The following is a 12,147-nucleotide window of genomic DNA, read 5'->3' as shown; positions in this document are numbered from 1 at the left end:
TGTTTTTTTTAAATTCATATTTAAAGACAACATCAATCATTTCACTATAGTGATCTCCCTGTGTCTGGTTTTATATAACTTATAAGCTCCCTGTGTTGAGCCTCTCCTTACTCTCCTTATGAGGGCCTCCACAAAGCTGTAGTGGGTCCTGGACTTACAGTATTCCTTAACAAACAAGCAAATAATGGATTATTCCAAAGTTTTGTCACAGTTGGGTCATAAATTTAAATATGGTTCATTTAAAGTATTATTTATAACCCCCGCTTGAAAAGCTGGGTTTAGGGTATAGTGATGGGGGTGTTAGTTCATCCATCTGTATGTCTGTCCAATAAACATTTTTTTGTTTTACCCATCTCTTATCCATAACTCCTCTTATATAAATAAAAATTTAATTTCATAGAATCTTTATTGCATAGAGCCATTGTGCACATATTTTACATTTTTCATCCAACACTTATTTCATGTCTCTCAGACCAAAACTTAAGACTTTGCCATTATGATAATATGGGAGGCAGGGGGTGTCATTTTGGGAGCTCAGTGCTTATTTATGGTATATGTTCTATTTTAAAACAGTGATCTATTTTTATTGCGGATTTTAACAAATAGGCTGATGAAACAGAATTTAAGTATGGCTTTGGGAGAGGATTTAAGTTGGGCTGTGGAAAAGGACGGGTTATTTTGTTAATGTGGGCTGATTTAGAGGGGTGGCTGAAGCACTTTTGTGAACTGTAAGAGAGGGGTAAATGAATTTTGTTTTGAATTGCACTGCAGGAGAAGTGAATAAGGCCAGCTTAAAACAAGAGGTCCATGGACCATAACGCTCACCTGAGAAACTTTAGCCATGCTGTTCTTTAACAGATTTCCCCTTTTTTTAATACCAATTGTGACCACGCCCTATCCCAGGGGTCATGATTTGGACAATTTAGAATCTACATTATTCCATGATCCTTCCACATATTAAGTTTCAGGTTTTCTGGCCCAGTGGTTCTTGAGAAGGAGATTTTTAAAGTTTTTTTCCTATATATTTCTATGTAAAACTTAGATTCCCTATTGTGGCCCCGGCCTACCCCAGGGGTCATGATTTGAATAATTTTGAATCAACACTTTTCCAGAATGTTTCCACATAGGTTTCAGCTTTTCTGGCTCAGTGGTTCTAGAGAAGAAGATATTTAAAGTGTTTTCCTATATATTTCTATGTAAAAGTTGGATTCCCTATTGTGGCCCCGCCCTATTCCAGGGGGTCATGATTTGTATAATTTAAAATCTACCTACCCCAGAATGCTTCTACATACGTTTCAGCTTTTCTGGCTCAGTAGTTCTTGAAAAGAAGATTTTTTAATTTTTTCCTATATATTTCTATGTAAAACTTGGATGCCCTATTATGGCCCCGCCCTACCCCATGGGGTCATGATTTGTATAATTTAGAATCTACACTACCCCAGGATGCTTCCACATAAGATTCAGCTTTTCTGGCCCAGTGGTTCTTGAGAAGAAGATTTTTTAATGATCCCACCCTATTTTTGTATTTTCTTGATTATCTCCCCTTGGAAGGGGCCCTGGCCCTTGATTTTTACAATTTATATTCCCTTCACCAAAGGATGCTTTGTACCAAGTTTGGTTTAAATTGGCCCAGTGGTTCCTGAGAAGAAGTTGAAAATGTGAAAAGTTTACAGACGGACGGCTAGACAGACAGGTAGACAGATGGACGGATGACTGACAATAGGTGATCAGATACAAAATTTATTTTGTTGACCTCTTCTCAACCAATTGACCTAAATTGACCAGACTCAAAACTTTTTTTCTTACATTCCAGAAAACATTTTTTTTCTTCTTTTCAGTCCTCTTATATCCTCGACAAATATGTTTAAAAAAATTTTGAAAACAGATTTTTCTTGAAATATAAAAGGATTTTTCTTGAAAAAAGATTTTTCCACAAACCTAAAGTACCAACCCAATAATTGTACCCCAAGCCAGGAGAGGGCAAGCATGTTTAAAGATGACCTAAGCTACCTAAAAATCGGATGTGGCCAAATTGTGGAAGGGGATGCATGACCAAGTCTTAAATGTAAAAGAGATGGCTAAGTATTTTTTCTTTAATTAATATTTTGTTTCCCCTTGGCCTCTCCCTTTTTATTTGGAATCATTATCTACTGTTTCACTTTTACCATGTCAATCTTTTGTATCTTTTCGAGGAGTGAGTCGTGTATGGCTGAGTTTGCTGTCTGTTTCAATGTCTCTATATCTTCACTGGTCACCCCCATCATAAGCTGTCTATCTATGTCTGGCAGAGAGTCGACATCAGATTCTCCAAATGATGAATGAGAAATCCCTGTCAAATCTGTAAACATTTAAAGGATTAACCTATCATATATCACTATCTGGAAGTACATTACACACTTGGATAAAAAAATTCAATATTGTACACAATACACAACAATATTTTCATTCAGTTTTATTTTCGCTCTCCTACACTTTCAAACAAATTTGCCCTATTTTAAATTCACTTAGACTAAGTTGTGTGTGTTTTCATATTAAAATTTACCCGATTTCAAATTCTCACATTGGTGAAGAAGGTATTGAAAACAAGATGAGTTTGTGAAAGCAGCAACAAAGTTAAAAAAAACATATATTTAGCATAAAGGTCATAGTCAAGGTTACAAGGACATTGATCTTGATGTCATTTGAAAGAACTTGATTAGTGAAGTATGCATATTAAATTTGAAGTCTCTATCTCTCATAGTTCAAAAGTAATGGTGAAGGTTCAAAAAGGCTATTTTTAGAATGTAGGAAACAGTCAAGGTCACAAGACCACTGACCTTTGTGTTATTTGAAAGGGCTTTATCAGTGGAGTACGCATGCCAAATATTAAGTCTCTATCTTTCTTTGTTCTTAAGTTATGGCAAAGGTTAAAGTTTGCTGACAAAAAAGCTATTAATATTTAGAGTATTGGTCAAAGTCAAGGTCACAAGCTCATTGACCATGGTTTTATTTAAAAGAGCTTAATCAGTGGTGTATACATACCAAATATGAAGTCTCTATCTTTTATGGTTCAAAAGTTATGGCATAATTTCGAAAAAAAAAATTTAACATGTAGGTCAGTCAATATCACAAGGTCATTGACCTTGGTGTCATTTGAAAGAGCTTCATTAGTGGATTATACAAACCAAATATGAAGTCTGTGCCATTCATGGTTCAAAAGTTATGGCGAAGGTTCAAGTTTGCAGACAAAAAGATAAACAGACAAACAGACAGGCAGACAGGACAAAACAATATATATGCCTCGGATCTTTCGATCTGGGCGCATAAAAATTGGAGGTAAAACACTTTCCCAGCGTACAGTTAGACTGATTTCACTTAGACAAAAAAAAGACGATTAAGGAATCACTGTCTAGTTTTGAGAGTATGCCAGGGCATCAACAATGGTGGGAAACATGGGATAATTTGCATAACGGGCGAAGTAAAGCCCGTTATGCTAAAATTATCCCATGTTTCCCACTATTGTTGATGTCCCTGACATACTCTCAAAACAAGACAGTGATTCCTTATATTTCCATTTCATTTTGAAATAAAATTGTAGATTTAGACTTTAAAAATGTAGACATAGATTTAAATCACACGAGGACGTCCATGCCAATTTCAATAGTCCTCGCCCACTGACGTCAAACACAAAGGCAGCCGCACGAGATTTACATGCATTTACATGCTATTCCTTAGCGTAAGACTCAGAGACAGATGTGCACGGGATTTGCATGCATATTAGGCCTCCTTGGCACCTGACCTATCGACCTGTCTAATTTACATTCCGGCAGAATTATCAAGAAATAAACTCCGACAACTTTCAAAGAGTTATCACAGAGAAACAATTAGAAATGGAAATATAAAGGCATAAACTCATTTGTACCACATGTAAAAGACATGAGATATAAATATCCTGACTAACCTTGAAGCCTCCTGAGTTGTGTGTGTCTGCGAGTCTGACTCTGGTACGCAGATGTCTGCTGATTGACAGGAACGCAGTGAATGAGATAATACTCCAGATGGCGCCACAACATAAACAGACAGTTCTCCAAGATGTCTACTGCATAGTCAAGGGAGATTACTACCAGTTATGTTTTCTGTTCTTGTTTTTCAATGTTTCTATTTATTCACATGTTTGAAATTGTACACTAGCTGCCAAATAAAAATAATTGATTCAACTTCAAACAAAAACTTTTACGTAGCCAACATCATAATATTAGCTGCTTCATTTCAAAAGGATACAAGCTAGGTACTGCAGTTGTTCCTCTTCGTAATGCACGATTTTGGTGAGGCGAGTTCTAGCGAGTTTCTGTCTCTGATGAGATGTGAGCTTCTCTTCTACTCCAGAAAACTAAATACCGGTAAACAGATCAATACAAAAATATAAGAATAAATACATATATAAAAGACATATACTCAGTAATCTAAATGACTAAAAATTACAACCTTCTCCGATTTCATATCCTTTGTACTATGTAGTACGTTATGCTTCGATTTTTTTATTTTCTCTGTACCTGTTTGAGGTCGTCTGTACTAAGGTCAGTCAGACTCTGTAGTTTACGGAGGTGTTATTTGTGTCTTTACCTGTTTGAGGACGTCTGTACTAAGGTCAGCCAGACTCTGTAGTTTACGGAATTGTTTGTGTCTTTACCTGTTTGAGGTCGTCTGTACTAAGATCAGACAGACTCTGTAGTTTACGGAGGTGTTGTCTGTGTCTTTACCTGTTTGAGATCGTCTGTACTAAGGTCAGTCAGACTATGAGTTTACAGAGGTATTGTTTGTGTCTTTACCTGTTTGAGGTCGTCTGTACTAAGGTCAGTCAGACTCTGTAGTTTACGGAGATGTTGTTTGTGTCTTTACCTGTTTGAGGTCGTCTGTACTAAGGTCAGTCAGACTCTGTAGTGTACGGAGGTGTTGTTTGTGTCTTTACCTGTTTGAGGTCGTCTGTACTAAGATCAGACAGACTCTGTAGTTTACGTAGATGTTGTTTGTGTCTTTACCTGTTTGAGGACGTCTGTACTAAGGTCAGACAGACTCTGTAGTGTACGGAGGTGTTGTTTGTGTCTTTACCTGTTTGAGGTCGTCTGTACTAGGTCAGTCAGACTCTGTAGTTTACGGAGGTGTTGTTTGTGTCTTTACCTGTTTGAGGTCGTCTGTACTAGGTCAGACAGACTCTGTAGTTTACGTAGATGTTGTTTGTGTCTTTACCTGTTTGAGGACGTCTGTACTAAGGTCAGACAGACTCTGTAGTTTAGGGAGATGTTGTTTGTGTCTTTACCTGTCTGAGATCGTCTGTACTAAAGTCAGACAGACTCTATAGTTTACGGAGGTGTTGTTTGTGTCTTTACCTGTTTGAGGTCGTCTGTACTAAGGTCAGACAGACTCTATAGTTTATGGAGGTGTTGTTTGTGTCTTTACCTGTTTGAGATCGTCTGTACTAAGATCAGACAGACTCTATAGTTTACGGAGATGTTGTTTGTGTCTTTACCTGTTTGAGGTCGTCTGTACTAAGATCAGTCAGACTTTGTAGTGTACGGAGGTGTTGTTTGTGTCTTTACCTGTTTGAGATCGTCTGTACTAAGGTCAGTCAGACTCTGTAGTTTAGGGAGGTGTTGTTTGTGTCTTTACCTGTTTGAGGTCGTCTGTACTAAGATCAGTCAGACTCTGTAGTGTACGGAGGTGTTGTTTGTGTCTTTACCTGTTTGAGGTCGTCTGTACTAAGATCAGTCAGACTCTGTAGTTTACGAAGGTGTTGTTTATGTCTTTACCTGTTTGAGATCGTCTGTACTAAGGTCAGTCAGACTCTGTAGTTTACGGAGGTGTTGTTTGTGTCTTTACCTGTTTGAAGTCGTCTGTACTAAGGTCAGTCAGACTCTGTAGTTTACGGAGGTGTTGTTTGTGTCTTTACCTGTTTGAGGTCGTCTGTACTAAGGTCAGACAGACTCTGTAGTTTACGGAGGTGTTGTTTGTGTCTTTACCTGTTTGAGGTCGTCTGTAATAAGGTCAGACAGACTCTATAGTTTAGGGAGGTGTTGTTTGTGTCTTTACCTGTTTGAGGTCGTCTGTACTAAGGTCAGCCAGACTCTGTAGTGTACGGAGGTGTTGTTTGTGTCTTTACCTGTTTGAGGTCGTCTGTACTAAGGTCAGACAGACTCTGTAGTTTACGGAGATGTTGTTTGTGTCTTTACCTGTTTAAGGTCGTCTGTACTAAGATCAGTCAGATTCTGTAGTTTACGGATGTTTTGTTTGTGTCTTTACCTGTTTGAGTCGTCTGTACTAAGATCAGCCAGACTCTGTAGTTTACGGAGATGTTGTTTGTGTCTTTACCTGTTTGAGGTCGTCTGTACTAAGGTCAGTCAGACTCTGTAGTGTACGGAGGTGTTGTTTGTGTCTTTACCTGTTTGAGGTCGTCTGTACTAAGATCAGACAGACTCTGTAGTTTAAAGTAGATGTTGTTTGTGTCTTTACCTGTCTGAGGTCGTCTGTACTAAGGTCAGACAGACTCTGTAGTTTACGGAGATGTTGTTTGTGTCTTTACCTGTTTGAGGTCCTCTGTACTAGGTTAGTCAGACTCTGTAGTGTACGGAGGTGTTATTTGTGTCTTTACCTGTTTGAGGTCGTCTGTACTAAGATCAGTCAGACTCTGTAGTTTACGGAGATGTTGTTTGTGTCTTTACCTGTTTGAGGTCGTCTGTACTAAGATCAGACAGACTCTGTAGTTTACGTAGATGTTGTTTGTGTCTTTACCTGTTTGAGGACGTCTGTACTAAGGTCAGACAGACTCTGTAGTTTACGTAGATGTTGTTTGTGTCTTTACCTGTTTGAGTTCCTCTGTACTAGGTCAGTCAGACTCTGTAGTTTAGGGAGGTGTTGTTTGTGTCTTTACCTGTTTGAGGTCGTCTGTACTAAGGTCAGTCAGACTCTGTAGTTTACGGAGGTGTTGTTTGTGTCTTTACCTGTTTGAGGTCGTCTGTACTAAGATCAGTCAGACTTTGTAGTGTACGGAGATGTTGTTTGTGTCTTTACCTGTTTGAGATCGTCTGTACTAAGGTCAGTCAGACTCTGTAGTTTAGGGAGGTGTTGTTTGTGTCTTTACCTGTTTGAGGTCGTCTGTACTAAGATCAGTCAGACTCTGTAGTGTACGGAGGTGTTGTTTGTGTCTTTACCTGTTTGAGGTCGTCTGTACTAAGATCAGTCAGACTCTGTAGTTTACGAAGGTGTTGTTTATGTCTTTACCTGTTTGAGATCGTCTGTACTAAGGTCAGTCAGACTCTGTAGTTTACGGAGGTGTTGTTTGTGTCTTTACCTGTTTGAGGTCGTCTGTACTAAGGTCAGACAGACTCTGTAGTTTAGGGAGGTGTTGTTTGTGTCTTTACCTGTTTGAGGTCGTCTGTACTAAGGTCAGACAGACTCTGTAGTTTACGGAGGTGTTGTTTGTGTCTTTACCTGTTTGAGGTCGTCTGTAATAAGGTCAGACAGACTCTATAGTTTAGGGAGGTGTTGTTTGTGTCTTTACCTGTTTGAGGTCGTCTGTACTAAGGTCAGCCAGACTCTGTAGTGTACGGAGGTGTTGTTTGTGTCTTTACCTGTTTGAGGTCGTCTGTACTAAGGTCAGACAGACTCTGTAGTTTACGGAGGTGTTGTTTGTGTCTTTACCTGTTTGAGATCGTCTGTACTAAGGTTAGTCAGACTCTGTAGTTTAGGGAGGTGTTGTTTGTGTCTTTACCTGTTTGAGGTCGTCTGTACTAAGATCAGTCAGACTCTGTAGTTTACGAAGGTGTTGTTTATGTCTTTACCTGTTTGAGGTCGTCTGTACTGAGGTCAGTCAGACTCTGTAGTTTACGGAGGTGTTGTTTGTGTCTTTACCTGTTTGAGTCATCTGTACTAAGGTCAGACAGACTCTGTAGTTTAGGGAGATGTTGTTTATGTCTTTACCTGTCTGAGATCGTCTGTACTAAAGTCAGACAGACTCTATAGTTTACGGAGGTGTTGTTTGTGTCTTTACCTGTTTGAGGTCGTCTGTACTAAGGTCAGACAGACTCTATAGTTTATGGAGGTGTTGTTTGTGTCTTTACCTGTTTGAGATCGTCTGTACTAAGATCAGACAGACTCTATAGTTTACGGAGGTGTTGTTTGTGTCTTTACCTGTTTGAGGTCGTCTGTACTAAGGTCAGACAGACTCTGTAGTTTACGGAGGTGTTGTTTGTGTCTTTACCTGTTTGAGGTCGTCTGTACTAAGGTCAGACAGACTCTATAGTTTATGGAGGTGTTGTTTGTGTCTTTACCTGTTTGAGGTCGTCTGTACTAAGGTCAGTCAGACTATGAGTTTACGGAGGTGTTGTTTGTGTCTTAACCTGTTTGAGATCGTTTGTACTAAGATCAGTCAGACTCTGTAGTTTAGGGAGGTGTTGTTTGTGTCTTTACCTGTTTGAGGTCGTCTGTACTAAGGTCAGTCAGACTCTGTAGTTTTCTGAGATGTTGTTTGTGTCTTTACCTGTTTGAGGTCATCTGTACTAAGATCAGTCAGACTCTGTAGTTTACGGAGATGTTGTTTGTGTCACTACCTGTTTGAGGTCGTCTGTACTAAGGTCAGCCAGACTCTGTAGTGTACTGAGGTGTTGTTTGTGTCTTTACCTGTTTGAGGTCGTCTGTACTAAGATCAGACAGACTCTGTAGTTTACGGAGATGTTGTTTGTGTCTTTACCTGTTTGAGGTCGTCTGTACTAAGATCAGTCAGACTCTGTAGTTTACAGAGGTGTTGTTTGTGTCTTTACCTGTTTGAGGTCGTCTGTACTAAGATCAGTCAGACTCTGTAGTTTACGGAGGTGTTGTTTGTGTCTTTACCTGTTTGAGGTCGTCTGTACTAAGATCAGTCAGACTCTGTAGTTTACGGAGATGTTGTTTGTGTCTTTACCTGTTTGAGGTCGTCTGTACTAAGATCAGTCAGACTCTGTAGTGTACGGAGGTATTGTTTGTGTCTTTACCTGTTTGAGGTCGTCTGTACTAAGATCAGTCAGACTCTGTAGTTTAGGATGGTGTTGTTTGTGTCTTTACCTGTTTGAGGTCGTCTGTACTAAGGTTAGTCAGACTCTGTAGTTTACGTAGATGTTATTTGTGTCTTTACCTGATTGAGGTCGTCTGTACTAAGATCAGTCAGACTCTGTAGTTTACGTAGATGTTGTTTGTGTCTTTACCTGTTTGAGATCGTCTGTACTAAGATCAGCCAGACTCTGTAGTTTACACAGGTATTGTTTGTGTCTTTACCTGTTTGAGGTCGTCTGTACTTAGATCAGTCAGACTCTGTAGTTAACGGAGATGTTGTTTGTGTCTTTACCTGTTTGAGGTCGTCTGTACTAAGGTCAGCCAGACTCTGTAGTTTACGGAGGTATTGTTTGTGTCTTTACCTGTTTGAGGTCGTCTGTACTAAGATCAGCCAGACTCTGTAGTTTACGGAGATGTTGTTTGTATCTTACCTGTTTGAGGTCGTCTGTACTAAGATCAGCCAGACTCTGTAGTTTACGTAGATGTTGTTTGTGTCTTTACCTGTTTGAGGTCGTCTGTACTAAGATCAGCCAGACTCCGTAGTTTACGTAGATGTTGTTTGTGTCTTTACCTGTTTGAGGTTGTCTGTACTAAGATCAGCCAGACTCTGTAGTTTAGGGAGGTGTTGTTTGTGTCTTTACCTGTTTGAGGTCGTCTGTACTAAGATCAGCCAGACTCTGTAGTTTACGGAGATGTTGTTTGTATCTTACCTGTTTGAGGTCGTCTGTACTAAGATCAGCCAGACTCTGTAGTTTACGGAGATGTTGTTTGTATCTTACCTGTTTGAGGTCGTCTGTACTAAGATCAGCCAGACTCCGTAGTTTACGTAGATGTTGTTTGTGTCTTTACCTGTTTGAGGTCGTCTGTACTAAGATCAGCCAGACTCTGTAGCTTACGTAGATGTTGATTGTGTATTTATCTGTTTGAGGTCGTCTGTACTAAGATCAGCCAGACTCTGTAGCTTACGTAGATGTTGATTGTGTATTTATCTGTTTGAGGTCGTCTGTACTAAGATCAGCCAGACTCTGTAGTTTACGTAGATGTTGTTTGTGTCTTTACCTGTTTGAGGTCGTCTGTACTAAGATCAGCCAGACTCTGTAGCTTACGTAGATGTTGATTGTGTATTTATCTGTTTGAGGTCGTCTGTACTAAGATCAGCCAGACTCTGTAGCTTACGTAGATGTTGCTTGTGTCTTTACCTGTTTGAGGTCGTCTGTACTAAGGTCAGTCAGACTCTGTAGCTTACGTAGATGTTGTTTGTGTCTTTACCTGTTTGAGGTCGTCTGTACTAAGATCAGCCAGACTCTGTAGCTTACGTAGATGTTGATTGTGTATTTATCTGTTTGAGGTCGTCTGTACTAAGATCAGCCAGACTCTGTAGTTTACGTAGATGTTGCTTGTGACTCTCGTACACAGACATGAAGTGGTTGGCACACTGACGGAGTTGATACACCACCACCCCTAGACTGGGGGCCTGGACTGTACTGCTACTCAGGAATGAGGTGTCTGTAACCAGATATGTTACAAATACATTTAAAACAAGAAATGTTTAAAAATAAAGACCTCCACCCTTTTATATAATAATATACAATTATTGCTGTTTTTAAGGTCAATACGATGATTTAGCTCTTCAAAGTACAGTATTTGGGCTCAGTGAATATTGTACTCCTCAGGTGTCTAAATCATCGTATTAACTGCAAAAAATAGCAATATCTATCTTATCACATGATTAAATGATAGCAAACTCGATCCTAAAAGACTGACTATTTCTTTGCTTTAATTGAAAGTTTTAACAAGAAATTTCAACAAGAACACATTGTAACTTTCTTACATTGTTGGTTCTCAGCCAATAAGAGAAAAGAAAATTATTCAATATAACAGGTAGTGACCTTCTTACAGTGTTGGTTCTAGCCAATAAGAGAAAAGAAAATTATTCAATATAACAGTTTATTGACCTCTGACCTCTAGTGATATAAATAACTTACCGTCAGTACTTCCTAGATCTCTAGAAAGGGCTTCCTCCAGACTCGGTCGAACAGATCTCAAGAAAACTGTGATGTTGGTCCTATAAATTGAAAAAAAAAATCAGAAATTACAAAAAGTTACAATATGTTTTCCTGATGCTGATATTACTTAACATTTACAATATGGTAATTAAATGCTTCTGAGAAAGAATAAGGAATATTTGGGGCACTTCTAATTTTAGTGCCTTTGGCGCAAGAGCCCCTGGACGTTAAATATTTTTGTGCGATAACAGATGTCTAAATATTTTTTTTAAAAGTGTTTTTATATTGAGGCTTTTTTGTGTGTATGTTTAAAGCTAATAAGTTTAAAAAGTTTGCAATACCATTATTAATGCCCAGTACTAAACAATGTTTATAAAGGTATTATCTGCTTTGACACTTTATAAAGGTAACAACATAAATTTCGGCCCCTACACACATAAATTTAAATTGAAAGATTTACAACTTCAAAATTTTATTGCCAGTTCTGACAGGTTTATCACAACTTAATTGATCAATCTGACAAGATATGTCCTTAAATTTGTTGTTTTACCTGAGGTTGAGATGACAGCTCGACAGTAGGAGGTCACATTGGAGGACACTTCTAAAAATACCACCGCGAGTTCTGAACTCAAGTCCTTCCCCCGAGTCGACTCGTCAGACTCCAGTAACTTGAGTTGTCGGTTGACTCTCTCTGATATACAGTACATGTACTTTGGCATTAAGGTAAGTCGCGGGTTTACTGCATAAAAATTCTTACGAGAAAACATATCCTGAAAATTTGATATAATGATCATTAGAATTCATAGCGTATTATCTGCAATTTTCATTAAATTTGCCTAGATAGTTTTAATACTATATTACTGTAAGCGCGGTATTGTTGTTGGTACTTTTTTTTACGTTTTACTATTGAATTGTATGGGAAAATGACGTTTTAAGCCAATTTTGTGAAAATAGTTTCTTTGAAAAAGAATGGATAACTTTTTAAAGACGTAGACGAATTAGTCAGGAGTTTCAAAATGTGAAGATCAGGTAAAATTAAAACTATTAATATAAAAAAATCAATATGTCTTCTCGCTAGATT

At 38.6% G+C, this 12,147-nt stretch overlaps 1 protein-coding gene across 1 annotated transcript; it reads right to left on the bottom strand.

Annotated features, from left to right (window-relative positions):
* Window positions 1-36: 36 nt before the first annotated feature.
* On the bottom strand, window positions 37-11,089 carry LOC134260829 (nuclear pore complex protein Nup205-like). Its single transcript, XM_062743363.1, has 6 exons — window positions 11,046-11,089; window positions 10,447-10,566; window positions 4,261-4,359; window positions 3,941-4,075; window positions 2,166-2,338; window positions 37-165 (listed from the first exon to the last, which is right to left on the bottom strand). The coding sequence occupies exons 2-6, from the start codon at window positions 10,478-10,480 to the stop codon at window positions 37-39; spliced, it is 570 nt and encodes a 189-aa protein (XP_062599347.1). The 5' UTR covers window positions 10,481-10,566; window positions 11,046-11,089.
* Window positions 11,090-12,147: the final 1,058 nt, after the last annotated feature.

The sequence above is a fragment of the Saccostrea cucullata genome, unplaced genomic scaffold (assembly GCF_032062105.1).
Source record: "Saccostrea cucullata isolate Sc308-1 unplaced genomic scaffold, CSIRO_AGI_Scuc_v1 ctg4034, whole genome shotgun sequence".
Classification (NCBI taxonomy): Eukaryota; Metazoa; Mollusca; class Bivalvia; order Ostreida; family Ostreidae; genus Saccostrea; species Saccostrea cuccullata.
The sequence above is the reverse complement of the archived record's forward strand: the minus strand, read 5'-3'. Positions and strand labels throughout refer to the sequence as shown.